General features: G+C 46.8%; 1 protein-coding gene across 1 annotated transcript in view; it reads right to left on the bottom strand.

Moving 5' to 3' along the window:
• The window catches only part of ACVR2B (activin A receptor type 2B), a 121,439-nt gene that overhangs the window by 8,136 nt on the left and 86,054 nt on the right, over positions 1-27,249 (bottom strand). Inside the window, exons 2-7 of the mRNA XM_056857432.1 lie at positions 23,842-24,049; positions 21,486-21,595; positions 19,032-19,183; positions 15,663-15,806; positions 13,110-13,253; positions 10,710-10,858 (exon numbers count right to left, since the gene is read on the bottom strand). Of these exons, the coding sequence (XP_056713410.1) occupies positions 10,710-10,858; positions 13,110-13,253; positions 15,663-15,806; positions 19,032-19,183; positions 21,486-21,595; positions 23,842-24,049 (907 nt within the window). The remainder of the gene's footprint in view (positions 1-10,709; positions 10,859-13,109; positions 13,254-15,662; positions 15,807-19,031; positions 19,184-21,485; positions 21,596-23,841; positions 24,050-27,249) is intronic.

The following is a 27,249-nucleotide window of genomic DNA, read 5'->3' as shown; positions in this document are numbered from 1 at the left end:
GATATGACATGAATGTCTCTTGGTTGGGCTGGGCCGTACCTTGCTAGCCCAGATCATAAGTGGGGGGGATAGCTTTCTCGGTTGGCTCGCAGGTCGGTTAAGAGTTCTCAAGGGGCTGGATGCGGGCCCTCTCCTCCCCACAACAGACACCTTGTGTGGTTGTTGGGGTGGAGAGAGCTGTGACTAGCCCAAGGTCACTCAGTTAGCTTCATGTGTAGGAGTGGGGAAACAAATCCAGTTCACCAGATTAGGGTCCTCTGCTCATGTGGAGGAGTGGGGAATCAAACCCGGTTCTCCAGATCAGACTCCACCGCTCCAAACCACCGCTCTTAACCACTACACCACGCTGGCTTTAAGTTCCCCAAATAAGGCTGCCTTGGTGAGAGCCAGCGTGGTGTAGTGGTTAGGAGTGGTGGGCTCTAATATGGTTAATCGGGTTGGTTTCCCCACTCCTCCACATGAAGCCTGATGGGTGACCTTGGGCTAGTCACAGTTCTCTCTTAACTCTTTCAGCCCCACCTACCGTGCAAGGTTTCTGTTGTGGGGAGGGGAAGGGAAGATGATTGTAAGCCAGTTGGAGACTCCTTAAAGGAAGAAAATTGGGGTATAAAAAACAACTTCTCCTCTTCTTCTTCTTCTTCTTCTTCGAAACCTGATCCTGACATCCCTTACTGTTTTATGCAATTTCAAGCCCTAAACCTGCCCTAGATAGCTTTGCTAGGCATTCGAATGCTAGCTGTTGGCTTGGCTCCCTTCATTGAAACTTACACAGGGTGAGCTTTCGTCCTTACCTAAGACGTAAGTAAAATCCCTGCTTATTAAGTCGCTCCCAGACTTTCCAGCATTTTCAGGGTGGGGAGGGGAGGGAAACAGGGGGAGGATGTGGGTGAATATAATTAAATTACAGACCTTAGGCGGCAGATGGCAAACCCGTGTGTGCTTAGCATTCGAATTCTCCTGCCAGCCATTCAACTCGCTGTGGTAACCCTGCCGGTTGGACGGCAGGACCACTGCCGGGCTGCGCAATATAATTAATGAGGGCAGATGCAATTGTTTTCTAAACCATCCTGTCAGAATATGTTACGAAGAGAGACACCGCGACAGAAAGGGAGAGCAAAGGGGGGTAGGGGAAGAGTTCAGCAAATTCCCAGGGTGCAGAACGCCCCGCAGAAGGACGGCTGAGCCCAAATCTCTCTTCTTTTGAAGGGGGGGGGGGAAAGAAACAAGTTTGGAGAAATAGTAGAAAAGGGCAAGAGTCCAGTAGCACCTTAAAGACTAACAAAAATATTTTCTGGTAGGGTATGAGCTTTCGTGAGCCACAGCTCACTTCTTCAAAGCTCATACCCTACCAGAAAATATTCTTGTTAGTCTTTAAGGTGCTACTGGACTCTTGCCCTTTTCTACTACTGCAGACAGACTAACACGGCTACCCACTGTGAGTTTGGAGAAAGAAAGGGGTCTTCCTTATGCCGGAGGCACTAGAATATGGGTGCAGGTTGGCTGGGAGTAACAAGAAGGAGAGAGTCTTCTACGGGCTGAAATCTCTGGGTCATATTTCATCAACTTTTGATTGGATTTTAAATTGTGATTAGTGACTTACTTTGTTACACTTTAAAAACTGCCCGCTGCCCTCCCTTCAATATGGGTTTGCAGGGTTTATAAACTTGCTGCCGGTTATGGGACATCAAAAGTGTTGCCCACAAGTCGTTCAAGCGCACTCACAACTGTAACTTCTATCAGGAACTGAGGAGACCATTACCACACCTAGTCACCTTCTGATTACTCCCATTGTAGCTACCCAAAGTCAAGGCACCCATCTTGTGTGAGACTAGGGGCTCTTGTTATGACCCACTAGGAAGTTTCTCCTTTGCATCTTAAAATGAAGGGGACTCATGCCAGAAGAGTCCCAGGAACTACTGATGGCTCTTGTTCCAATTTTCTTGAAGAAGAAGAAGAGGAGGAGGAACAGGAAGAGGAGTTGGTTTTTATATGACAACTTTCTCTACCACTTAAGGGAGAATCAAACCGGCTTACAATCACCTTCCCGTCCCCTCCCCACAACAGACACCCTGTGAGGTAGGTGAGGCTGAGAGAATGAGACTAGCCCAAGGTCATCCAGCTGGCTTTGTGTGGAGGAGTGGGGAAACAAATCCAGTTCACCAAATTAGCCTCCGCCGCTCATGTGGAGGAGTGGGGAATCAAACCCGGTTCTCCAGATCAGAGTCCACCGCTCCAAACCACTGCTCTTAACCACTACACCACACTGGCTTTATTCCTCAGTAGGGTTGACAACAACCTGGAGAGAGAACGAAATCTTGCCCCTTTGACAGAGGCTTAAGGTATGGAAACAGCAGGTGAATCTTGTTGTGGCAGGAGGCAGATAACATCCCCTGGCTAATAACACTTCATTAAGCCTCTGTTAAGGGGCAAGATATTTCTCTCTCCAGACGGTTGGACACCCAACTCCCAGAGTAAATGACCAAGCAAACAGGATACGGCCAGGTGAGTAGTGTATTCCTAAAGAGCCAGTGTGGTGTAGTAGTTAAGAGTAGTAGACTCTGATCTGGAGAACAGGGTTTGATTCCCCACTCCTCCACATGAGCCGTGGACTCTAATCTGGAGAACCAGGTTGGTTTCCCCACTCCTACACATGAAGCTAGCTGGGTGACCTTGGGCTAGTCACAGTTTTCTGAACTCCCTCAGCCCCACCTACCTCACAAGGTGTCTGTTGTGGGGAGAGGAAGGGAAGGAGATTGGAAGCCGCTTTGATTCTCCTTAAAAGGTAGAGAAAGTCGGCGTATAAAAACCTACTCTTCTTCTTCTTCTAACATAGAAATCCTCTCTGATCAATTATCTAGTACAGCTGTACTTGACGCCTGTTAATATCAATATCTTACATTAAAAACAATGAATAAGAGACATTTCGTTGAACAGTAGACGAACACTGTAATCCTATTAAGAGTTATTCCACTCTGTATCTAGACTGCAGAAACTCTGCATAGGACCGTACTGTAAAACACCTCGCTTATCAGTATGGAAATGTTATATAAACTGTGGTTCTTCTTTGTTTGGAAAACTCCAACTCTGTTTCTCCAAAGAATTCAGTGATATAATGAATGCTTTAAGGGATCACAAACAGTAAAAAAAAATTAAAAAGCCACTTGCTTTTCTTTTGTGGTTAGAATAGGGAAAAACCACCAGAGGAAGGAAAAATCAATGGTAGGTTGCTATCTCGAAAAAGAGGGCAGCTGCCGATGAAAACAGTAATTATCTCTTGCGTTCAATGTATTCCTCAGCATCTGCCACTTCGTTCCATTAGGGGGCAGTGTGGCACTGAAAAGCAGGGAGATTTTCGGGGAACCCCTTTTCACACATACACCCCGACTCCACCGAGGAATCCGGGAGCCCTGCCGCAAAGGACTCTGGGACATGCCCGTGACACAGACATTCAGCATGTTGGGCCATACTATCCCCCAGATTGAAGGAGAGCTTGTTTCTGAAGATGCTCGATGCTCCCTTCAAATATGGGTTTCAAGGGAAGGCTGGGAGGGAGCGTGCCAATGGCATGCACCAGGAAAGGCCATGGGGAAGCTGTGAAAATCTTCCAAGGATTCCCCAGAATGCAAGTTTGCAAATGAATGACCTAAGGCAATGCCAAACATTGTTGTGGACGGTCATAGTAAGAAGGAGCCTTTAGATCAGGGGTGCCAAACTGGCCCCTTGAGAGCTCTTATCCGGCAGCTACACACACCCACAGTCCCAAACGGGGCTGTACAATAAGATGGTATACATTTATATGCATGTAATTACAGAGGCTTTTATGCCCATGTGATAAACTCTTTGAGAATCGACTGAAGAAGCTCCTCTTTGCGAAACGACAGCAGATCTAGAGGGGTTGTCTCTCCGTTTTTCTCCGTTTTTCTTCGTTCTACGTTTCACTTTCATTTGGACGGCCACTGCCCTCCTAAGTGGATTTATCGTCATCCGGACCATTTGGTTTTGATTTTGAACTTACCGCCGTGAGGTGACGCAACATTATTTGGATTTACAATATCAGGGCGGCGTACCCTGCTACAAATGGACCTATCCCTTCCGGACTTGGGTGATATTACCCCGATTAGGGGAATTTTTTTTTCTATTTTTTTTTTTTTTGAAATTATAGATATGCTTGCATTGGCTTCATAATTGTATCTTATTAGCATTTCTAGTTGCATAGTAAATTTGATGTTATCTAATACGAGCCACGTGCTGTCTTTGTTTGCTACAACCTCCAGGTACTAGCTGGAGATCATCTGCTATTACAACTGATCTCCAACCGATAGAGATCAGTTCCCCTGGAGAAAATGGCTGCTTTGGCCATTGGACTCTATGGCATTGAAGTCTCTCCCCTCCCCAAACCCCGCCCTCTTCAGGCTCTGCCCTGAAAACCTCCCGCGGGTGGCGAAGAGGGACCCGGCAACCCTATATCCAGCCCTCGTAACAATTGAGTTTGACACCCCTGCTTTAGATAGTTTGACAAAAACACCACATGACTTTAAAATAGGGCTGCCAGGTGTTCTGGACTGGTGGAAGACTTCCCACTGGCTGCCCTCTTTCCCCACAATAGCTTAGTGGGTCGCTGATGGGAAATCACCAACACTGGCAACATGGTGACATCACTTCTGGCACAACCTAGAAGTGACATCACTATGTATGGACGATACTCTAGGGTTCACTCAAAACTCTATGGTTAAACCACAAGGAGCCCCCCCCCCAAAAAATGCTGGTAAGTCTCTGGCTGGTTGACAACCTTGGGCTGGCAACCCGACTTTAAAACATGCTATTTTATATGTTGTCCTTTTTGTTGTTTTAGGGCTGGCGTTCATCAGTCTCTGTCTGGGATTGCATGAGCTCACTGCACAGGAGAATTTTCAACTAGCTCACCCCAGCATTTGTTTAAATGCAGGCTGACCCTAACCTGCAGGGCCCTCAACCTTCATGGCTGTGGCCTGTAGCCATCGCTCCAATAGTGAAGTGGCTAGCCCCTGTGTGGATGACAAAATAGGCTAGGCACAGATAAGTATGACTGCAAATTAACCAAAAGAAAAAGAAATTCAGAATAGTCCAAGGAGGACTACTGTGCTCCAGAAAGCACTGAATGTCATACTTTAGATTGCAAGTCCCACAGGGCAGGGACCTTTCTTCTTGTAACGTGTACCAGAGACAGAGCCTTCTTGGTCATGGCACCAAAACTGTGGAACTCCCTTCGCAGGGATATTTATTTGTCCCCTTCCATCACTGTCTTCCACCAGCCGATGGAGACTTTTTGTTTTGTTTGTTTCATCTGGAGTTCCCTCAACGACCTCTCCTTCCTGCCCTATGTTTCATCTGCTAGGTCTGTGTTTTTATATACGTATTTTACTTTTTGTTTTAAATTAGATATATGATGTGTTTTACAACATTCTGCTTTTAATTGTTAGCTGCCTCGGTGGTCCTGATTGGGCAAAATAAATTCTTTAAGTAGATAATACATTGAGGATGCCAAACCAACAAAAATGGTTGTTATTAATTATTATTATTGCACAGTGTCATTATTATTGCATAATGTCCACTGTGGCAGACATTAAGCAAGGCTTGCTGGTGAGAACTGGATTCCCTGTACCCCAGTTCAATAGTTACCAAAAGCAGTAGGAACAGTGTCTTCCTATACAAACAAGCAAAAACTTAGTGCAGCATCTTCCCAACACAGTGCCTTGCTACTGCATGCTCTTTATATAACATTGTCCTGAAACCCAACAACATTAATTTAATCATATTTTACAAGAAGAGTTGGTTTTTATACTCCACTTTCTCTCTACCTTTAAGGAGTCTCAAAGCAGTTTACAATTGCCTTCCCTTTCTCTTCCCACAAAAGGCGCCTTATGAGGTAGGTGGGGCTGAGAGAGCTCTGAGAGAACTGTGACTAGCCCAAGGCCACCCAGCTGGCTTCATGTGTAGGAGTGAGGAAACAAACCCAGTTCACCAGATTAGAGTCCACCGCTCGTGTGGAGGAGTGGGGAATCAAACCCGGTCCTCCAGATTGAAATCCGCCGCTCTTAACCACTACACCACGCTGGCTCTCCATACCACACCAGCTCTCTCCACTTTAGGTACCACTTTTCCCAAGCCTGAGAAACATTGCTTGCTTCAGGTTGCACAATGATACCTCCTAGCTCAGATGGACTTGAGCCAAGCTCTCCCCAAACCCAAGGCCAGCTCGATATCAACGGGACTAGGTTGATTCACTGATTGCCTCCACAGCTTAAAAATGGGAAAATGCATATTCCTTCCAGATAAGGCCGCCTAAATTGCCATGCATCTTCCTCTTAATACTTTGGCCTCTTGTAGAATGTCTGCCATTGCTATTATCCCGCAGGGAAATTGGCAAAAGAGCAAAATATCACAGTCAACACTGCAGTTGGTTTCAGATGGAGAAATGCAGAATGGAGCCTTGTTTACTCATGTGAGGGCTCCTTCTGTTCTGGGGTTGGAGGGCATCTTGCAGCAGCAGGTTTTGCCGTCACGTGCCCAGGGAGGCAGGACTAAACTTAACTTCCTGACTCTTGGACGGGAAAACCGCCTGAGCCAGTTTGCGGACTCACCGAGCTAATGAGACAGGTAAGTATAGAACAAACAATACTACGAGAAAAACAGCTTGAAACAATAAACACTAAGTGAGAATTAGAAACCACATGAAATAACTAAGAGACTCCCTTGTCTGTGGAGGAAAACAATGGACTTGGGAGAACTATGACCCCTGGCTTGGGTTAGATTGGGTCCAGGTCGCCCAGTGGGGCAAGGTTGTACAGTCGTCTTGTGGATGAATACTCTTGGGCGGGCAAGATGCCCTCCGACCCCAGAACAGAAGGAGTCCTCATGTGAGTAAACAAGGCTCTGTTCTCGTTCTGGGGCTCCGGGCATCTTGCAGCAGCGGGATCTCCAAGAGCTAGACCGTCTGGGTGGGCCTAGGATTCATCCAAGACGTGCTGCAACACCCTTCTTCCGAAGGCTGTGTCAGCAGAGGACATAGCATCTATTCTGTAATGTTTTATGAAGGTGGAAATCGTGGACCATGTGGCCGCACGGCAGATCTCCTCCACTGAAGCTTGCCTATCGAATGCTGCTGAGGTGGCAGCACTGCGTACGGAATGGGCAGTGATTCCAGTTGGAACCGTAATTTTGCTGGCCTTATATGCCTCGGTTATGCACTGCCTAACCGCATAGCTAATTGCTGCCCTGGACATTTTTAACCCTTTAGATGGGTTAGTCAAGGAGATGAACAGTGAATCAGACCTTCTAATAGGGGCTGTGCGTTTTAGGTATACCCTAAGAGATCTCCTAAAGTCTAAGTTGTGCCACTCTTTTTCTCTGGGATGACCTGGGTTCGGGCAGAAGGAGGGGAGATTAATTTCTTGTTTGCGATGGAAAAGGGAATTCGAATTCGGGATGAAGGTAGGATCGGGTCTAAGGACCACGTTGTCCCTATGAAAGGTGCAAAAACCCTTGTGGGCCAATAAGGCCCCAAGTTCAGAGACTCTCCGAGCAGAAGTGACCACTGTTAGGAAAATTGTCACCATTCTCAGCAGTTTCAATGGAATCTCCCGAATGGGCTCAAATGGAGGTCGTGTAAGGGCCGACAGAACCACGTTTAGTCACCAGGTAGGAAAACGGTGTACAGGGGGAGGTTTGGTCTGAAGCACTCCTTTTAGGAAGGTTTGGATATGTGGATGTCTAGAAGGAGACGTGCCATCAATAGAGGGTATGACCGTTGACAGAGCAGCTATCTGCCTGCGAAGAGTGGCCACCTTGAGGCCTCTCTCCGCTCCCTCTTGCAGGAAGGCAAGGATTTTGTGGAGGCCGGGAAAAAGAGGGTCGACATGTTTTCTCCTGCACCATAGGACAAACGTCTTCCATGAGAAGTCATATATTCTCCTAGTGGAGGGCTTCCTGGAATCGATCATGGTGTTTATGATCTACAAGCTTTAGCCGCAACTCAGGAGTCTGCTCTGCTCAATTTCCATGCGGTCAAGTGAAGGCATTGGGGCTCTGGGTGGAGAAGGGGCCCCTGGAGAAGAAGATCTGGGGTAGGAGGGAGTTCCCACGGTTGTTGGACCGAGAGTTCCTTGAGGCTGGGAAACAAGGGCCTTCTCGGCCAGAATGGGGCAATTAAGATGACCATAACCTTCTCCCTCCTGATTTTCCTGATTACCTTTGGGAGAATGGGAATAGGGAGAAAGGCAAAGAGTAACTCCCTTGGCCAGGGAGACATCAGGGTGTCCAGAGCTTCTGCTGTTGGATGGAAGTAGCGAGGAAGGAGATGGTTGCCGATTTCCTGGGTCGGGACCGGTTCTATCGCCTGTATGAGGGCCAGATGGTTTATGGCCTCTAAGGTCCTTAGGTGTTTTTCCCTTTTTAGGGATGTTGGAGACCGAACTAGACTGTCTTTTGGAATGCTGGTGCATTCTATTTGCTAGCCTACAGACACTACTTGGGAAACCCATGAGTTGGTATAGGAGCGAGCCCACATTTGTTGAAAGTCTAGAAGTCTCCCCCTCACTGGCAGTGCCCTGGCGTCATTGTCTGGGATTTTTAGAGAACTTGTCTCCTTTGTTGCTGCTAAACTGCTGTTGTCCCTGTTGGGGATGAAAAAACCTACCTCTTCCTCTTTGAAAGGAACTTCTATTGTTCCAGTTTCCCCTGCACTGGTCAGGTCTAGAGCACGCAAGAGCGTGAAAGGACCTGAAGCTGGGAAAGGAAGAGAAGGAGGCTGACTTGCCTTCCTTCCTATAGGATTTTGGAAGGACCTTTTTTTTGTCCTTGTCCTCTACAAGGATCTTTTCAAGTCTTTTCCCGAATAGCTTTCCCCTGGAGAATGGGTAAGATAATGTGAGTGACTTCGTCTTAAACTCATTTTTCAAAGGGCATACCCAGAGGGCCCTTCTAACTGCCACGTTGTAAGAGAGGGCCCTGGTGGCAAACGTCATAGTGTCTAGTGAGGCATCTGCCATGAAGGTAACCGCTTTTAGGAGCCTGCTGAGCCCATCAGCTATCCTACATTTTTCTCCTGTATACAGTTGGGCTATTTTTCTAGCTCATACGATTGAGGCTCTGGCCTTAATGGAAGTGGCTGCCGAGGCCTGGATGGCTAAGGCCAAGGAATCATGGCCCTTTTTGGATAATATTTCAGCTTTTCTGTCCATGGGGTCCCTTATACTGCCCATTCCGTCTTCAGCAGGGAGGTCTGGGCAGTGAACTGCTGTTACAGGCGCGTCAATTAAGGGCATTTGAAGGAGTTCCATAGCCTGGGGCACCATGGCGTATAGCTTCTTGGTGCTAGCTGGGAACTGTCTGTTTGCTAAGGGCTTATCTAATTCTGCTTTAACCTGTTTCTCAAAAAATTCTGGAAACGGAAAAGCATGACTCTGGATTTGGGACCTAGGAAAAAACTCCTTAGTTCCCTTCTTTCTGGAATTTGGGTTGGAGTCTGATGTTGGTTCAGGGACCTCGTCTAGATCTAAGGCCACTAGAGCCTTGCTTAGTAGGGTCTGAAATTCCTCAGCAGGAGTCGAGGCTGCTGTTCCTCTAAGATGACCGGACCTTCCTCGTCGGAGTCAAACTCCCCCTCCTCCCTGCTTCCTGCATCAGAGCCTGCCCCCCCCCCCCCGGAGGCAAGATCTTCGCTGGATTGGGTGGTGAAATTTTGGAAGGGGGTCTTCATGGCTGCCTTAGTGGGCCATCTGGTGTCTGACCTGCTGGGTTCAGCCAAGGTGTCTCCACTAAGTTGGGCAACGGCCTCGCCTAAGGACGAGGTGTTCTCTATGGATTTGAAAAGGGGGGAAAGGGAGTCCCTAAAGGTCTGCAACATTTGGGACTGCCTGTCTAGTACCCCACTAAATAGGTCAAAGGCTTCCCCTCTAGTCGGGATCTATTACGTTACCCTCCAGCCGGCCTGCTGAGCTGGTTGTAGTGACGCCCTTCCCCGCCGAACCTGCCGGCCCGTGAGTTGTGCTTGCTGGGGCGGAATGGCGCCATTTTCGCGCCATTTTCAAGCGGCCCCCCGGGACGCGCTTTCTTGGGTGCGCTGGGACCGTCTGCAGTCGGCTCCACGGCACCGCAAGAGTGGCCGTTGGAGTCCTCCCGGCGATCTTGCCCTGTTGAGGCTACGAGGGCTCGCTCGCTGTCCTCCTCAGAGAGGAGCTCCTCTTCCGACTCCCTCCTTACATCCACCATCTTGCTCCAAGAGCAAAGAGGGTGGGGGGGAGAAAGATCTTAAGGCCGGGGCTGGGAGAGGAGGGGAACAGAAGGATTGGGCGTAGCTAGGTAGGAGAAGGTAAGGACAGAATTAAAGTAAGGAAAATAGGTTTAAGAGCTCTTCAGTGATGGAGCTCTGCGACGAAGCCTCCTCCCTAAAGCAAGGCAGGACGGAAACTGGCTCAGGCGGTTTTCCCACCCAGGAGACAGGAAGTTAAGTTTAGTCCTACCTCCCTGGGCACGTGACGGCAAAACCCGCTGCTGCAAGATGCCCGGAGCCCCAGAATGAGAATGTAAGATGCTACATATAAGGCGTCCACTTTTTTAAATACCTCCTGGCCGTGCGGGATACTGATTCTTTGGCTCTGAATGCATCCAAGCCAACAGAATGGTTACAGAATGGTACCTGGGAGCCGGAAAACAAAAAAGGGCCTCCTCACCTGTGTGCTATAGCAGGCTTGTGTCCTTCTCCCTTGCACCAGGGGACGTCTTCATGCAGATAAGAGAGTCCACGCGCCATTGTTTCAGCAACATGACAGAGTTCATTCCAACTGATGATATTCCCTTTAAGATAGTCGGTCAGGGAGCCCTGGAGAGAGACAAGAGTATCTGTTCAACTTTTCTCAAATACTCTGGTTATGCAGCTAATGGCAGCGGCCCGAAAAAGCACTTTCGATTTACAATGGGCATGATCCGGCCAAAGTAAATCACTTTAAGCACTGTTCATTTCATAAGACAGCATGTGTTGCAATTAAATACCACTTTTAAGGTGCTTAAATTTTGCCAGAGTGTTCTCATTGTGGGAGCATGGAAGGCAGCATGGTATAGCCCGATTTCATCAGATCTCGGAAGCTAAGGAGGGTCTCCCCTGGTAATTATTTGGATAGGAGACCACCAAGGAATACCAGGGTTGCTATGCAGAGGAAGGCAATGGCAAACCACCTCTGTTAGTCTCTTGCCTTGGAAACCCCTTGTGAGGTAGGTGAGGCTGAGAGAGTTCGGAGAGAACTGTGACTAGCCCAAGGTCACCCAGCAGGCTTCATGTGGAGGAGTGGGGAGTCGAACCCAGTTCTCCAGATTAGAGTCTGCTGGTCTTAACCACTACGCCATGCTGGACATGATTAAGCCAAGAGGTGTTTGTTCGCTGTGTGCACACGCACGTTGCTTGGCCCGCCTCTCCTAACAGAGTTTGATCGATCTGTGTTCATGCACGGTGCTGGCAGACCTCTGTTTAATTACAGTTTCTCATGACATTTGAATGCAGCCCTAGAAGTACAGGCTGGCAGGGAAATGGTAAACATAATTATATGAAATAAAGTGGTTCTGAGAAACATAGAAACATAGAGCTGGAAGGCACCCCAAGGGTCATCTAGTCCAACCCCCTGCGCAACGCAGGAGATTAACAACTACCTTCCCCCCCCCCACTCCCCCAGTGACCTCTGGGAAGACTAAGACCTGAAAGGATGTGAAAGGGCCAGAACACGACAGTGTGTTTGCACAGGCCAAACTGCATACATTAAAATAAACCTCTCTAAATTTTCCTAACTTCCATACTTTGATCAATTGTGATCAATTCTAGATGGTTTAGTCTGCTGCAAGCAAATTGACACAAGATACTGTTGTAATTCGGGTGTTTGTTCTCATTTTTAAAAAGCTTAGAAACAAGAACCGTGGATGGAACTGATGGCTGGTTCTCTGATCCGAGCCTCTATTGGTTACCAAGTCTGTAGTGGACATAACTTGTCAAATCAGTCACACAGCCCAGATAACCTACAAGAACCAATGAACTCTGACCATGAAAGCCTTCGACAATATGTCAAATCTTACTTTGACATTGATAGAAACTTTCCTCTTAAAAATAGCGGAGGTTACCTTGTTTTTGCCCTGATCTGGCCAGCCCAGGTTAGCCTAATCATCTTCGAGCTTGGAAGCTAAGCAGGGTTGGCCCTGGTTAATACTTGCATGGGAGACTGCTGAAGAAGTCCATGGTTGCCACGCAGAGGCAGGCAAGGGCAAACCACCTCTGTCCACCTCTTGCCTTGAAAACCCCGTGGGGGTCGACATAAGTCAGATGCGATTTGATGGCACTTTCCACGACCAGCTTGTTTTCATTTATTATAGAGGTTACAGTAAGTACACAAAAACTCTCTACTGCATCACTTTTACTTTTCTGTACAAAAGTCGAACAGACTGCAAGCAAGTTCTGCTATGGCTTCCACTTCATAGTTGCGCTGCAAGCTCCTCCTATACATAACAGGGCTTGGAATGAATGAATGGCAGTGAAGCACCATTCTGGTTTTTGTCATGGCTTCTCCTGTTGGAGGTAAATATTGCTGGGGTGGGAGGAAAACGGGACATTGGCTACTTACCGTGAAGGTTCCTTCTACTCTAAGGTAAGGAGGGCATCTTGGAGACAAGATGCCCTCCACCTCAGAGTGAGAAAGAGAGTGGAGCTGAATCCCAACCTTCAAGGGGACCAAAACAGAGCGTGTCTTTTTCTATCCCCATCTCCTACCATCTCATATAGGGGAACGAGGTAGGAGGAAAACAGGGATGGGCTGATTCTGCTCCAGCTGTGGTTTAGATCTTTCTGCACCTATCAAGAATGGCAGCATGTATCACACACACACACACAAGCTAAATTCAATTTCAGTAGCACTTTAGAGACCAACAAAATTTCTGGGCTATGATCTCCCAGGAGCTTTGACCCTTCAACGCTCATATCCCCAAAAACTTGTTGGTCTCTAAGGTGCTACTGGACTCAAATTCCAGTTCTTCTACTGTAGTCCAACATGGCTCCCCTCTGAAACTGCCAACCTATACATACACACGTCTTTTACCTTGTCGTGGAAAGCTGTGATCAGCCACAGTTCTGCCTCCAGGTTCGTTCCTCGCTTCTCCGCTGCAATGAACTGTAACAGATTTTCATGCTTCATGCCCGGGGTGTTGAAAATCTCCCTCTCGCTCTGCCAGGATTGCTTATCCTACAAGGACAGAGAGAAGAAGAGTTGGTTTTTATATGCCCACTTTCTCTACCACTTAAGGGAGAATCAAACCAGCTTACAATCACCTTCCCTTCCCCACAACAGACACCCTGTGAGGTAGGTGGGGCTGAGAGAGCTCTAAGGGAGCTGTGACTAGCCCAAGGTCACCCTGCAGGCTTCATATGTAGGAGTGGGGAAACCAACCTGGTTCATCAGATTAGCGTCCGCAGTTCATGTGGAGGAGTGGGGAATCGAACCCAGTTCTCCAGATCAGAGTCCACTGCTCCAAACCACCGCTCTTAACCACTACATCATGCTGGCATAGAAGTAGTTACAATTTTTTTAAAAAGCAGTACTGCATGAGCAGCGCTATTGCTATACATTCATTATGTTGTCCTGTTGTAACAGTTAATATAATTCCAAGGATTTTTGCAAACTGGTTTGGTGGAGTGCCGGGAGTTCTTTGTTATGGGGCTCGAGATTTGGGAATGTTTGGCTTGCTTCAGCTGTAAAGTTCTTCTTGTCTCACAATACAGAGTAAACCACTTCTACCTGCTTTGATGTGCAAAAATACAGAAAGGAAGAACTTTGCTTCTGGAGTGGGCCACTGCTCTTTCAAAGGGGACAATTCCCGGGGGGGAAACGGCTGATCTAAATGAATTTATCTGTAATGGGAACCGACCTTGCTATTTGTTACTTATCCCAGAATGCAGTCTGAGATAGTTAAATCCCCCCCTGCACGTCTCCACATTTTCATCTGATGAGCATCAACTATTATCATCAAATTTAAATTGAGTCTTATTGACTGTTCGTCACCTTGGGAACCTTCTCTGGCAGAAAGGCAAATCATAGATTTTATAAATAAATAAACATATGATTAAATTCTTCCTTCCGTTCGGCAAGCTGCAAACAACACGCCGATGTTCCTATCATGAAGAATCAGCCGGAGAAAGTTTAGTCAGCTCACTTCACTAGAAATCAGAGAGAATGACGATAAACTGATATTCTCTTATGTTGCTTTCCACTCACTTCAAAAGGGGAAAAGAAATAAGGAGGCCACATAAAATCATTAACAGGCAGAACTTAGTTAAAGGTTTTCCGAGAAAGCGCAGAAAAGAACAAGGACTCTGTCAGACATTAACCAGATTTAAACCCTTTTGTGTATAATCTTAACAGTTACAGGTTTCTAAATCTGGGTTAGGATAAAATATCCAACTAGTTAGTCAGGGCTGGCCTGGAACAGATGACACGGAAATCATCTTCTCTAAATCCACAATGTCAAATGAATCGTGGAGGATTACAGAATAAGGCACAGCGTCTACAGGATTCTCAAGGCCTATCTAAACCATCAACTTAAACTGGTTTAATAATCATTCTGCCTCCGTGCCAGAGAACCCTGGGAACTATATTCTCTCAGGAGAGCTCTCATCCTCTTTACCATTCTGCAAAACCATGCCCGTTAATACCCAAACTCATCTCAAAATGCATGTCGGCTTGATCTGGCTTCTCCACTTGGTAATCCAGGACATGTAGGGTTGCCAGGTCCCTCTTCGCCACCGGTGGGAGGTTTTTGGAGCGGAGCCTGAGGAGGGTGGGGTTCGGGGAGGGACTTCAAAGCCATAGAGTCCAATGGCCAAAGTGGCCCTTTTCTCCAGGTGAACTGATCTCTATCGCCTGGAGATCAGTTGTAATAGCAGGAGATCTCCAGCTAGTACCTGGAGGTTAGTAAACACTAAACAATTGTTACGTATGCTGGATAACGTTAGTTGAGAGTAACAAACAGCACCACAGCTCAATTTAATTAAAAATAGAAGCTATTTAGTAGTATTCAAACACAAATCAACAAGGCAAAAATCAAGCACTGAACATAGCCTTAAAGTGATAACGCAAATATGAGAAACAAAACTCAGGCCCCTATAATAAAGTCCATGCTGAGGGGACGGACTTTATTATAGCATGGACTTTATTATAGGGGCTTGAGTTTTGTTTCTCATATTTGCGTTATCACTTTAAGGCTATGTTCAGTGCTTGATTTTTGCCTTGTTGGTTTGTGTTTGAATACTACTAAATAGCTTCTGTTTTTAATTATATTGAGCTGTGGTGCTGTTTGTTACTCTCAAGTACCTGGAGGTTGGCAACCCTAAGGATATGAGAACGGTCAGACATTCTGTGTCAGGGCAAGCAACTGTGGCTGGCCCAAGGTCACCCAGCAGGCTTCATGTGTAGGAGTCCACAGCTCTTAACCACCACTCCACGCATGGGGGAGAGAGATGGCACTGATGCTTTTAGGACTTTTCAAAATATGCCCCCCATTCAAAACTAGTTGCTGAGAAGCAACCCAGAATGTCCCTGCAATCCAACCTGCAGACGGCAGGTGATTCTGAACAGCAGAAAGGGTCCCCGACTCACCTGTATGGGGAATATTTTCACTGCTACATAATCATTCATCAGCTGAGCCTTCCAGACACAGCCGAAGCGCCCCCTAGCTTTGATCTCCAACAACTGCAGAGGCTTCAGTCCAACCAGCGGGGAAGGGGGCGGTGGTCCCGGATCCTAGGAATGAGACATCAGTGGAGAGGATGTGAATGACAGGGTTAAGACAAGTACGTTTTCACTCCATGGATGGGCAACAGGCAACCTATGGGATGGATCTGGCCCCAAGGGCCTCAGGACAAAGATTATCTCTGCCCCCAACCCCCCCACTACATAAACCCAAGCCAATCAGATGCAAAATTTAGCCATGGCACTTACAGAATCATAGAGGTGGAAGGGGCCACACAGGCCACCTAGTTCAACCCCCCGCTCAATGCAGGATCAGCCTAGACTCACAGCATCCCTGACAAGTGTCCGTCCAGCTGCTGCTTGAAGACTGCCAGAGAAGAGGAGCTCACCACCTCCCTAGGCAACCCATTCCACCACTGAACTACTCTCACTGTAGAAAAGAAAATTCTTAATGTCCAGCCAATATCTTTCCACCTGAAATTTATACCCATTATTGTGAGTCCTAATTCATGACAAGCAATATATTTTTGAGCTGCAGTGACAAAACTTATATACTGTATTCCAACTTTGACCATGCCATAGATCTATACAGGCAGTATTTAGGGATGTAGGAGGAGGGCCTTGAGTTACTCTTCTGAAGCCCTAGTCATGTTCACACTTGACACCAGGGTTCCCCAATGTGGTACCCATGGACAACTTTCCTGATGCCCACCATGTGTTTTTAGAAAGTGGGAGAGACTTTAGAAAGTGGGAGTTCTGGTTGTCCACTGGAGATGCAATTGGCTGTGCAGACATTTAAGATAGAAGCATAGAATCATAGAGTTGGAAGGGACCACCAGGGTCATCTAGTCCAACCCCCTGCACAATGCAGGATTTTCACAACTACCTCCCCCCTCCACACCCCCAGTGACCCCTACTCCATGCCCAGAAGATGGCCAAGATGCCCTGCCTCCCATGAACTGCCCAAGGTCATAGAATCAGCATTGCTGACAGATGGCCATCTAGCCTCTGCTTAAAATCCTCCAGGGTTTGCTTTGGCAGCAGCTACCTCTACAGCACATGAATCTTCACTGTACGATGGAAGATATGCTGTGTGTATGCAAGAAAGTATTTTTAAACAATATGTACGTTTTAAAAGGCATTTTATTAAACAAAGCTTCTGCCTGAAATGTTGAAATGTTGAAGTTACCATTATTTATTCATTTAAGTAATTAATTTGATTCTCCTTAATGGGGACCCAAAGTGACTTACATCATTTCCCTCCATTTAACCTTCACAGCAGCCCCATGAGGTAGGTTAGGCTGACATTGTGTGACTGGCCCAAGGTCACCCAGTGAGCTTCCATGGCATGAGGGGGATTCAAACCCAGGTCTCCCAGATACTAGTCTGACACTCTTAACACCACACTATGCTGGCTCCCATGCAAGATCTCAATTCCTGAGATTTTTGTGGTTGGCTCCGCCTCTTGTGGCAGCCCTTTTGTGTCCACTCAGTGTCAGAATTCCCAAGGTGCCCACAGGCTCAAAACATCTGGGGACCCCTGATTTACATGCTTAGTAATATACTTAAGATATTGTACATCAAACTAGCCTCCCCCCTCCCACACACCATTACAACCTTGATCCAATGGGGAGGGGCTGTGGCTCAGGGGCCGAGCATCTGCGTGGAGTGCAGAAGGTCTCAAGTTCAATCCCTGGCATCTCCAGTTAAAGGGACTATGCAGGTAGGTGATATGAAAGACCCCTGCCAGAGACCCTGGAGAGCCGCTGCCGGTCTGAGTAGGCAATACTGACTTTGATGGACCAAGGGTCTGATGCAGTATAAGGTAGCTTCATGTGTTCAATTCAGCCCCCTCCCGCGACTTGGAACTAAAACAAACAAGCGTCTGCAGGAGACGCATTTCAAGTCTCCCAGCGTCTCTAGCCTATCAGTCAAGTGTGCATCTACATGCAATATGTGAAATGCCCCCAATCCTCCCACGTTATGAGTGTTCCTACCAGAAAGTTTAACCTTGATTTTTTTTTACATGGTATGACATTATTCTGCATCTGAAATGGCAATAAAAAAATGTTGACTACAATTGAGGTCAGCAACTTCAGCACTGTTCCTATTGATACAATGCCAAAGCTGACTTTTTTTAAAAAAACAGGGAGTATTAAGGACCTTAATGTCTTCCCCCAAAGTGTGTTTGAATATTTTAAGACAAAAGCAGTGACATATTTTTTCCCCTCCCTTGAATTTCAATTAGAATAATATATGGTCAAATTCCAAGGTAGCTAAAAGGCATTACTCAGGAAAGCAAAATCAGGCTAATGCACTCCTGTAAAAACGAAATGTAAGTAGGGGATTCAGCAAACTTTGCATCCCAGCAGCGACAGAAGTTTTTAGAAGTAGTTTTCTGTATAACATTCTCAAGGGGTTTTTCCGGCACTTCTCTGCTCCCCTTAAAATTTTTCCATTTTTCACAACGCTTGTGGGAAAGCGCAGAAAACCATTACAGAGCATGAGAGCAGCCATCACGGACAGCCCCGACCTATTTCCAGAACCGGAAAGCCCAAATTCCTCTGGGAATCTCAAAGGCAGCTCTTCCTTGGCAGTTCGCACTGGCATCAAGTGCTCAGAGAGCCTGAAGAACAAATTTATTTTATTATTAAATTTTATTAAATTTGTATCCCACCCTCCTTAGCAAAAAGCTGGTCCCAGAAAAATTGTGATATACCACTTATTCCTGTTTGTGTTCGAGGTGGTTCATAAATACTTCGAATAAAATACGTTTTATTGAATAAATACAATGTCTAACGCCCTATATGGTTTGAGACCAACATAGCTGAAGGACTGCCTACTCCATTATGCTGCTAGATTACTACAGTCATCTTCTGCGGCCCTACAATTGTGATATACCACTTATTCCTGTTTGTTTTCAAGATGATTCATAAATACTTTGAATAAAATACGTTTTATTGAATAAATACAATGTCTAACGCCCTATATGGTTTGAGACCAACATAGCTGAAGGACCACCTACTCCATTATGCTGCTAGACTACTAGTCATCTTCCGAGGCCCTACAATTGTGATATACCACTTATTCCTGTTTGTGTTCGAGGTAGTTCATAAATACTTTGAATAAAATACGTTTTATTGAATAAATACAATGTTTAATGCCCTATATGGTTTGAGACCAACGTAGCTGAAGGACCGCCTTCTCCATTATGCTACTTGACTACTATAGTCATTTTCCGAGGCCCTACAATATGTTCCCTCACTTCTCACATACCTCGCTGATGTCGACGTGACCGTACGGGGGCTTGCGGTGACGATACATCCAGAAGGCCAGCAGAATGGCGATGGAGAGGGCGATGATCGGAAGCAGAGAGTAAACCATAATGTTGAGCAGCGATGGGGTTGGGGGCGGTGGTTCATACACCACTGAAAGGAGAAGCAACAGTAAAAATGGTAAGAACGTACCCACTTCTTCCTTGCTGAGTTTGACCAAAAGACCCATCTTTGTCTAAATGCATGGTGGAGACCTAGAGAGATACCTCCCATGTGTTTCCAGCATCTGGTGATCAGAAACAAGAGTGCTTCTGAACAATACATAATACTAGATAATACAACAATATATAATACTAGAAAGCGGGGTCATCTGCCAAAGCTGGAGGGTGAGAGATTCAATACAGGTAAAATGAAGTATTTCTTCACACAATGTACAGTTAAATGGTGGCACTCCCTGCCCCAGGATGTGGTGATGGCTGCCAACTTGGAAGGCTTGAAGAGGGGAGTGGACATGTTCATGGGGGAGAGGACTATTCATGTCTTCTAGTAAAAATGGATACTAGTCATTATGCATACCTATTCTCTCCAGGATCAGAGGAGCATGCCTATTATATTAGGTGCCGTGGAACACAGGTAGGACAATGCTGCTGCAGTTGTCTTGTTTGTGGGCTTCCTACAGATACCTGGTTGGCCGCTGTGTGAACAGACTACTGGACGTGATGGGCCTTGGTCTGATCCAGCATGGCCTTTCTTATGTTTTTATGGATACAGGTCATGATGCATACCTGTTCTCTCCAGGATCAGAGGAGCATGCCTATTATATTAGGTGCTTAGGAGCTCAGGCAGGACAATGCTGCTGCAGTCGTCTTGTTTGTGGGCTTCCCAGAGGCACCTGGTTGGCCACTGTGTGAACAGACTACTGGACGTGATGGGCCTTGGTCTGATCCAGCATGGCCTTTTTTATGTTGTTAGGATGCTATCATAGAGCACGACTGGATCCAGTGTAACGATCATTGACTTGTTCTCCACTGAGGGCTCTGCATGCCCATGAACACAGGAAGCTGCCTCATACCAACTTAAAGCCATCTAGCACTGTACTGTCTATTTTGACTGGCCGTGGTTCTCCAGGGTCCAAAGGCAGAGAGAAAAACCCTTTCCCAGCTTCTGCTACCCGGTAACATTTAAGGAACCGAACCAGCTACCTTCTGCATACAAAGCACACGCTCTAACCATTTAGCCACAGCCCTTCCCAACCACACCCTGAATACCTACCATGGGTAGAAGGAATCATAGCTACTGTCAGTAGTTTTTCCTACATGCATTTAATAAAATCTTCAAGTATTTGTGTGGAGGATGAAGAACCTCAGCTGCCAAGTGAACGCTTGTTCCATAGCGTTCAGAACTACACGCACTTTGCATCTCATTTAAATGGGGCTGATGTGCACGCATGCTAAAATGGCTAGGTGCACAGTGTCAGCACACCAGCGTGACAATCACTTGGGATTATGGGCCTCCAGAATGCTATGTTTGCAGCCTTGGTGGCCACGGGCCCAGTTTAAACAAGATGTGGGGAGCGTGCAAGGTCAACACACGTTAACTCCTTCTGTCTCACCAGTATCATATTTAAATCATGTCTCAGATCAGCTTGATCTGGATTTTGACCCTTGGCCAGCTGACAACCAGTCCCTGGACACCAAAGCTCAGCAGAACCTTATATTTCCTGCTGCTTGAAGAGCTCCAGTCCTACAAAAAAGGTCCTTGATCCGAACTAATGCTCAGTGGTCTGTGAAGCTTTCTGAGAAGCCCTGGGAAGAGACAGGCAAAATTGAGACTTTGGGTCTGTCCTGTCAACTATCTTGCTGATGCGAAAAGAGACTGACACAGCTTGGCTTGCCTGTAAAAAGGGGTGCCTCTGCCTAAGATTTCGGAACATGAAGCAATCCAAAATACACACTTTGCAGGGAATACCTCAGACTCACCAAGGTGTCGCTGAACTAGACTCCTTTACTAAACAATGCCACAATTCCCGGCGGCTGCCTCACTCGGCTTATGCTTCTCCCTCCCTCTGTTCCAGTTGCCATTTCGATACCAGCTAATTGAGATATTTAGCTCAATCTGCAGAAAGATGGCCATGGTATTCTCCTCCCACAAACATTCTGTCTGCAATGATTCCCCCCCCCCCCCAAAGCATTCGGGGAAGAAAAAGGAATATATATCTTTCACTTTAGGCCTAGGAAGCTGCTGCACAATCACTTCACTTGTGCTATTGGGGGGAGGAGAAATCTAGCTGTATTCTATAACAAACGAACAAACCTAACTTCGCAGAACTTCCCAAACTTCAGAACCTGAAGGACATCACTGTTCTAGCAAGGCTTTCTGTACTCTTGCATCCTGTCTAGGAATTCAAGGTTAGCAGAACACAAAAGCTTTTGTTCTTGACGAACACGAGCCTCACCTTCCGGTCCTGAAACTTCAGGTAAGTGAGTGAACTTTTCGTTGCAGTAGTTCCCTTCGCAGCAGCAGAAAAACACTTGTGGACTCTCTTCGGTGGCCACACACTCCTGCCTGCAGCACAAAAGAAACAGAAATAGAAAAAAATATATCAGCCAATCCTTACATTATCCTTTGAAGAGTAGTACCAGGGTACAAGTGAATTGTCTTTTCTGTTTATTGCCGGCTCCTATTGTATGTTGCTGAACCACGACACCTTTTGTTACGAGAGACTTCAGACACAGACGCCCCCCCCCACATGCAATCTCAAGAGCCCTTTTAAGTCTACAGAAGGGCAAGTTATAGCTAGTAATATACAAGTTAAACGTAGCTGTAATATACTTGGGTTTCAACCACTTGTACCCACGCTTCGGCTTTAAAGAAAGGAAACGGAGAGGCAAGAAAATTTTCCAGACAACGACCAATGGAACCACATCAGAAACACATTTATGACGGGCCATGGCTAAAACACCTGAAATATTGGGGCTTTCATATGCTGATAGGAAGAAAGTAGATTCCTTTGAAATGTGGCATTGAAGGAGAGTGTTACGGATACCGTGGACTGCCAAACAAAACAAACGAACAAACAAAACAAATCAGTGGGTTATAGATCAAATCAAGCCTGAACTGACCCTAGAACAGGGGTGTCAAATTGGCGGCCCAGATCCGGCCCCTGGAGGGCACCTCACCAGCCCGCAAGCCAAGCCTGGCCTCCCCGCCACCGCCCGCACTCTTCCAGGCACGCCTGGCCCTGGCGGGGGCCAAGCCCACCTCCCTGCCCCCCCTCACTCTCCCGGGCACTCCTGGCCCCACTGGGGCCAGGATCACCTTCCCCACCATCCCCCCCTCTCCCAGGCTGGCCCTGCTGGGACCAGGATCGCCTTCCCCGCAATTCCCCCTCACTCTCCTGGGCGCTCCTGGCACCGGTGGGGCCAAGATCGCCTTCCCCGCCGCCTTCCCCGCCACCTCCCCCCCTCTCCCGGGTGCTCCTGGCCCCAGCCGATAGAGATCAGTTCCCCTGGAGAAAATGGCCGCTTTGGCAATTGGACTCTATGGCATTGAAGTTCTTCCCCTGCCCTCCTCAGGCTCCACCCCAAAAACCTCCTGCTGGTGGCGAAGAGGGACCTGACAATCCAAACATGGAGGGACAAAATTGAACAAGAGAGTGGAGTTTGATTAAGAAGATGGTTATTGGATGACCGGCTGGGCCAGAAAAAAATAAGGGGGTGAGCCCATGAATTGACTGAAGAATGCAAAGAAGGTGGCTTGACATGTCCAGAGGAGGGCAACAAAGATGGTGAGGGGTCTGGAGACCAAGTCCTATGAGAAAAGGCTGAAGGAGCTGGGTATGTTTAGCCTGAAGAGGAAGAGGAGAAGACTGAGAGGGGATATTATAACCATCTTCAAGTACTTGAAGGGCTGTCATATAAAGGATGGTGTCGAGTTGTTTTCTGTTGCCCCAGAAGGTCGGACCAGAACCAAAGGGTTAAAAATAAATCAGAAGAGTTTCCATCTAGACATTAGGAAGAATTTTCTAACAGAGCAGTTCCTCAGTGGAACAGGCTTCCTCGGGAGGTGGTGAGCTCTCCTTCCATGGAGGTTTTAAAGCAGAGGCTAGATGGCCATCTGTCAGCAATGCTGGTTCTATGACCTTAGGCAGATGATGAGAGGGAGGGCACCTTGGCCATCTTCTGGGCATGGAGTAGGGGTCACTGGGGGTGTGGGGGGGAAGTAGTTATGAAATTCCTGCATTGGGCAGGGGGTTGGACTAGATGACCCTGGTGGTCTTTTCCAACTCTATGATTCTATGACAATATGAATAGGAAGAGTCGTCTTGCCAACCTAGAGGGGAAAATAGATGGAGAAAAGTGTAGGTGAAATACAATAAGTCTTGTCTTCTGCGTACTGAGTTTGCAACTCTTGAGAATCTTGAACAGAATAGCTGGAAGACAGCTGGAAACGTGATTAAGAACAGAGGGAGAGAAGGAGGGAGCAGAACAACACAGTCGAATATTGTCAGCTCAACTGAGATAGCATAGGCCAAAAGAGGGCACAGCGGGGAACCAAGATTGCCTGGTGCCGCTGCACCCCTTGCGGCAATTTTAAAACTGCTAAACTCTTGTCTAAAATGGTGTTGGCAGCCATGAGTTGTTCCATAAACCCCTGTAATGTGTAGTTTGGATGATAGTCAGTCTGTATCAACTACAGCTCCTCACTGGAGCAAAAAGGAGAGAACGGGGGAAGACGGTGCCCTTTCCCAAAGGGCACCCCACGTGGAAGCAAGCCCTCCTGACACCACCCTTTCTCAACTGGGCAGTCACCTGTCGTAGCAGTTGAAATCATCCAGCCAGCATCCTTTCTTCACCAGCTCGATAGAGCCCGAGTTGTTCCTCCAGGAGGCGTAGCAATGGAGGCGCTTGTCCTTCTCCCCTTCGCAGCGCTCCACGCCGCTCTGGTTCGTCTTCTCCAGCTCCCAGTTGGCGTTGTAGTAGATGCATTCCCTCGTCTCTGCCTCACCGTGGCCTGGCCCTGAAAGTAGTCAGTCAGTCAATCAGAAGTAGAAGAAGAGTTGGTTTTTATACGCTGACTTTCTCTACCACTTAAGGGAGAATCAAACTGGCTTACAATCACCTTCCCTTCCACTCCCCACAACAGACACTCTGTGAGGTAGGTGGGGCTGAGAGAGCTGTGACTAGCCCAAGGTCACCCAGCTGGCTTCGTGTGTAGGAGTGAGGAAACCAACACGGTTCACCAGATTGGCGACCGCCACTCATGTGGAGGAGTGGGGAATCAAACCCGGTTCTCCAGATCAGACTCCACCGCTCCAAACCACCGCTCTTAACCACTACACCATGCTGGCTCTCATCATTATAAAATTACCATTATAAAATTGATAACCTATGTAAAATTTCAGTATACAGCATTCATTCTAATATATCTAACAGTTCTTTTTCTTTTTCTTTTTCGCCTTTTGAAGGATGCCTTCATGCAGTTTTGTCAGTGTGAATTTTGCCAGAATTGTCATTCTTCAAGTGGCCTAAAAAATAATACATCTTTTCTCTCCCTTGTATCCACATAAATGTATGCGCATGAGCCCGAAGGCATCAGGCAGCATAAACTGGCTTTTTCACATGCTGTCCTTGCTGAGTCATAATTTGAACTGTTGGCAGGAGTAGGACAATAATGTTTTTTTCTTATACTGGAATTTTAACCTGAATTTTAACCTGGAATTTCACCCTATTGGTTCTTTTTTAAAATCAGTGGAAGACAGAAGAACTGCACAATAAATAAACGGAGCGCACAGTGAACAGTGAAGAGTTTAAGATGTGGTCAGAGACCACAAAGCAAACCTCAGTATAAGAACTGGGCGGGGAGGGGGTATTGTCTACCAAGCACGTTGCATCGTTGAACTGTGAGCTTCCTATGATTGCACACAATCCATCTGTTACTTCGGTATTTCAGCTCTGATGTTATATCACCATGGCAATAGGGGGAATGATACCACTGACAAATTACCTCAAAGGTACAACAGGTTTGAAGGCATTTCCTTTATTTCCACAAAAGAAATGCAGAACCCCTTACAATTAAAGAAAAACACATCTCCTCACAAGTGATAAAAATAAGAGTCTTGGCAACCACATTGTGACGCCAGACTTTCAGCTTGGGCTGAGATTCCAGCTATCAATTAAATCAACAGAAAAGGAAGGCAGAATTTTGCTGATTTCACTGCTCCCACTGCAGACGTCCAAGTCACCCCAAAACTGTTCCTGGGGGTTCCCTTGCCCCGCACAGGAGCATAGGGTTGCCAACCTCCAGGTAGGGCCTGGAGATCTCCCAGAATTACAACTGATCTCCAGACTACAGAGATGAGTTGCCCTGAAGAAAAGGGCTGCTTTGGAGTGTGGACTCTATGGCATTATTCTCCACTGAGGTCCCTCCCCTCTCTAAACCCCACCCTCCCCAGGCTCAACCCCCACCCCCAATCTCCAGGAATTTCCCAATCCAGAGCTGACAACTCGATGGAGCAGTATTTCAGGAAGATCAGTGGGATACAGAAACGGGAGAAGCAAGGAAGTTCTGTTCTGCAAACAGAAGCAATTTCCGTTAGCGAACATGATTGGTCAGATCCAGCCCATGATGGGGTAGATTCTCTTTTGTATTCCCCATCACAATCTGATCTTTAAAAAGATAAAGAAAGAAAACTTCATCTTAAGTGATTAAGAAAATCATTCACTGAGAGTAAGACTGTTGTTATTATATCCCTTTGTCCAAACTGCTAGTAAAACACAGCCCCTAGAATACGTTTTAAGTTGGATGTATCATAACCAACTTGACAGGGTAGGAGAATGCAATCAAGATTCAGCTCCTATGAACAATCTCAAAGTACTTGTGGAGAAAGAGGACTTGTTTCTTTTACAAAGGAAATTTAGAACAGAAATCATTTAAAAAATATTGTAGCCAGCGATCTGGTAACCCCTGTAACCACAAAGAAACACTATACAAATCAATGAAACGACTCTTGAATAAGTTGGTGTCAAAATGCCAGCCTGAAATTGCTGGGTAAACAAACAGAATAGGAGAAACAGATTACTGGGAAATCACACATACAAATCAAAGGTAATTAGCAGAGCAGCATAAACACCCAACAGCCAGGCTGGGTAGCTTCTCTGTTACCAAACACAGGTCAGCAAATTCAGATCTCATCCCAGACACAAAATTCATTTGACAATTTCAGGGACAAGGCACTCTCTCAATCTTAGTGAGAGACCAACATGGCTAAAGGGAACCCCAGTGTTCAAAGGCAGTGTACCTCAGTATGTCATTTGCGGGGGGGGGGGGGGAGAAGGTAACGACAGGAGGGGCTTTGGCCCCTCTGCTCCAATTGCAGACTTTACAGGGGTGATGTTGGTAACAGGATACTGGACTCAGTGGTCTTTTGGTCTGATCCAGCAAGCTTGTTCTTCTGAGGTTCTCCCAAAGAAAGGGGCACAATCAGGAACAGACTCCATTCCTCAATGAATTCAGAGGCTGATGTCTGGAAACCCCCCCCCCCATCTAACCTACTTCTCCACATCGTTTTGAGTTTAAAAGGGTAAAAATTACAAAACAAGCTCCATCAAATGGTCAGGAAAGGAAGGCAGGAAACACAGAGAGAACTCACACTCAAACTTCTGGTTATTTAAACAGAGGGGGGTGTTGCATATGCTTTCAAGGACTGTGATAGACGTTGAGCAGAGGAGGGTGTAAGTTGCAGCAAGAGGTGTTCAAGAACAAAAACACAACAAAGAGGGTGGGAAGTTTTGAGTAATGGGCCACATCTCAACCACTACATATTTGCAGTTTTCACTCCATACCAAGGAGGGCCAGAAACTCCCTTGTTCTCAGCATGTAATGGCAGATTAGTGCTAGTCAAATTCCTTGTTCCTATTTTAGGGTTCTGTGCCACGATGCTTAAACTGTCTGCTTATACCTGGAAGGCTTCCAGGGTAGGATACTTACACTGTTCTGATGAGCTACTGGAAGACTTAGAGCAATATTTCCCAAACAGTGTGCCAGATCCATGAGAAACAAACAACCCCAGTAAGCCCAGAGTCTACCAGCCCACTGCAACTCAACATGATTTACTGTTCTGGTCTCCACTGGAGGCAGGTAAATTGTGCATTGGATGCAACTAGATCATTCAGTCAAAAGCAATGCAGAGATACAGAAGAACTAGCAGCCCTCTGGGG

Source organism: Euleptes europaea, chromosome 11, assembly GCF_029931775.1.
Source record: "Euleptes europaea isolate rEulEur1 chromosome 11, rEulEur1.hap1, whole genome shotgun sequence".
NCBI lineage: Eukaryota > Metazoa > Chordata > Lepidosauria > Squamata > Sphaerodactylidae > Euleptes > Euleptes europaea.
The sequence above is the reverse complement of the archived record's forward strand: the minus strand, read 5'-3'. Positions and strand labels throughout refer to the sequence as shown.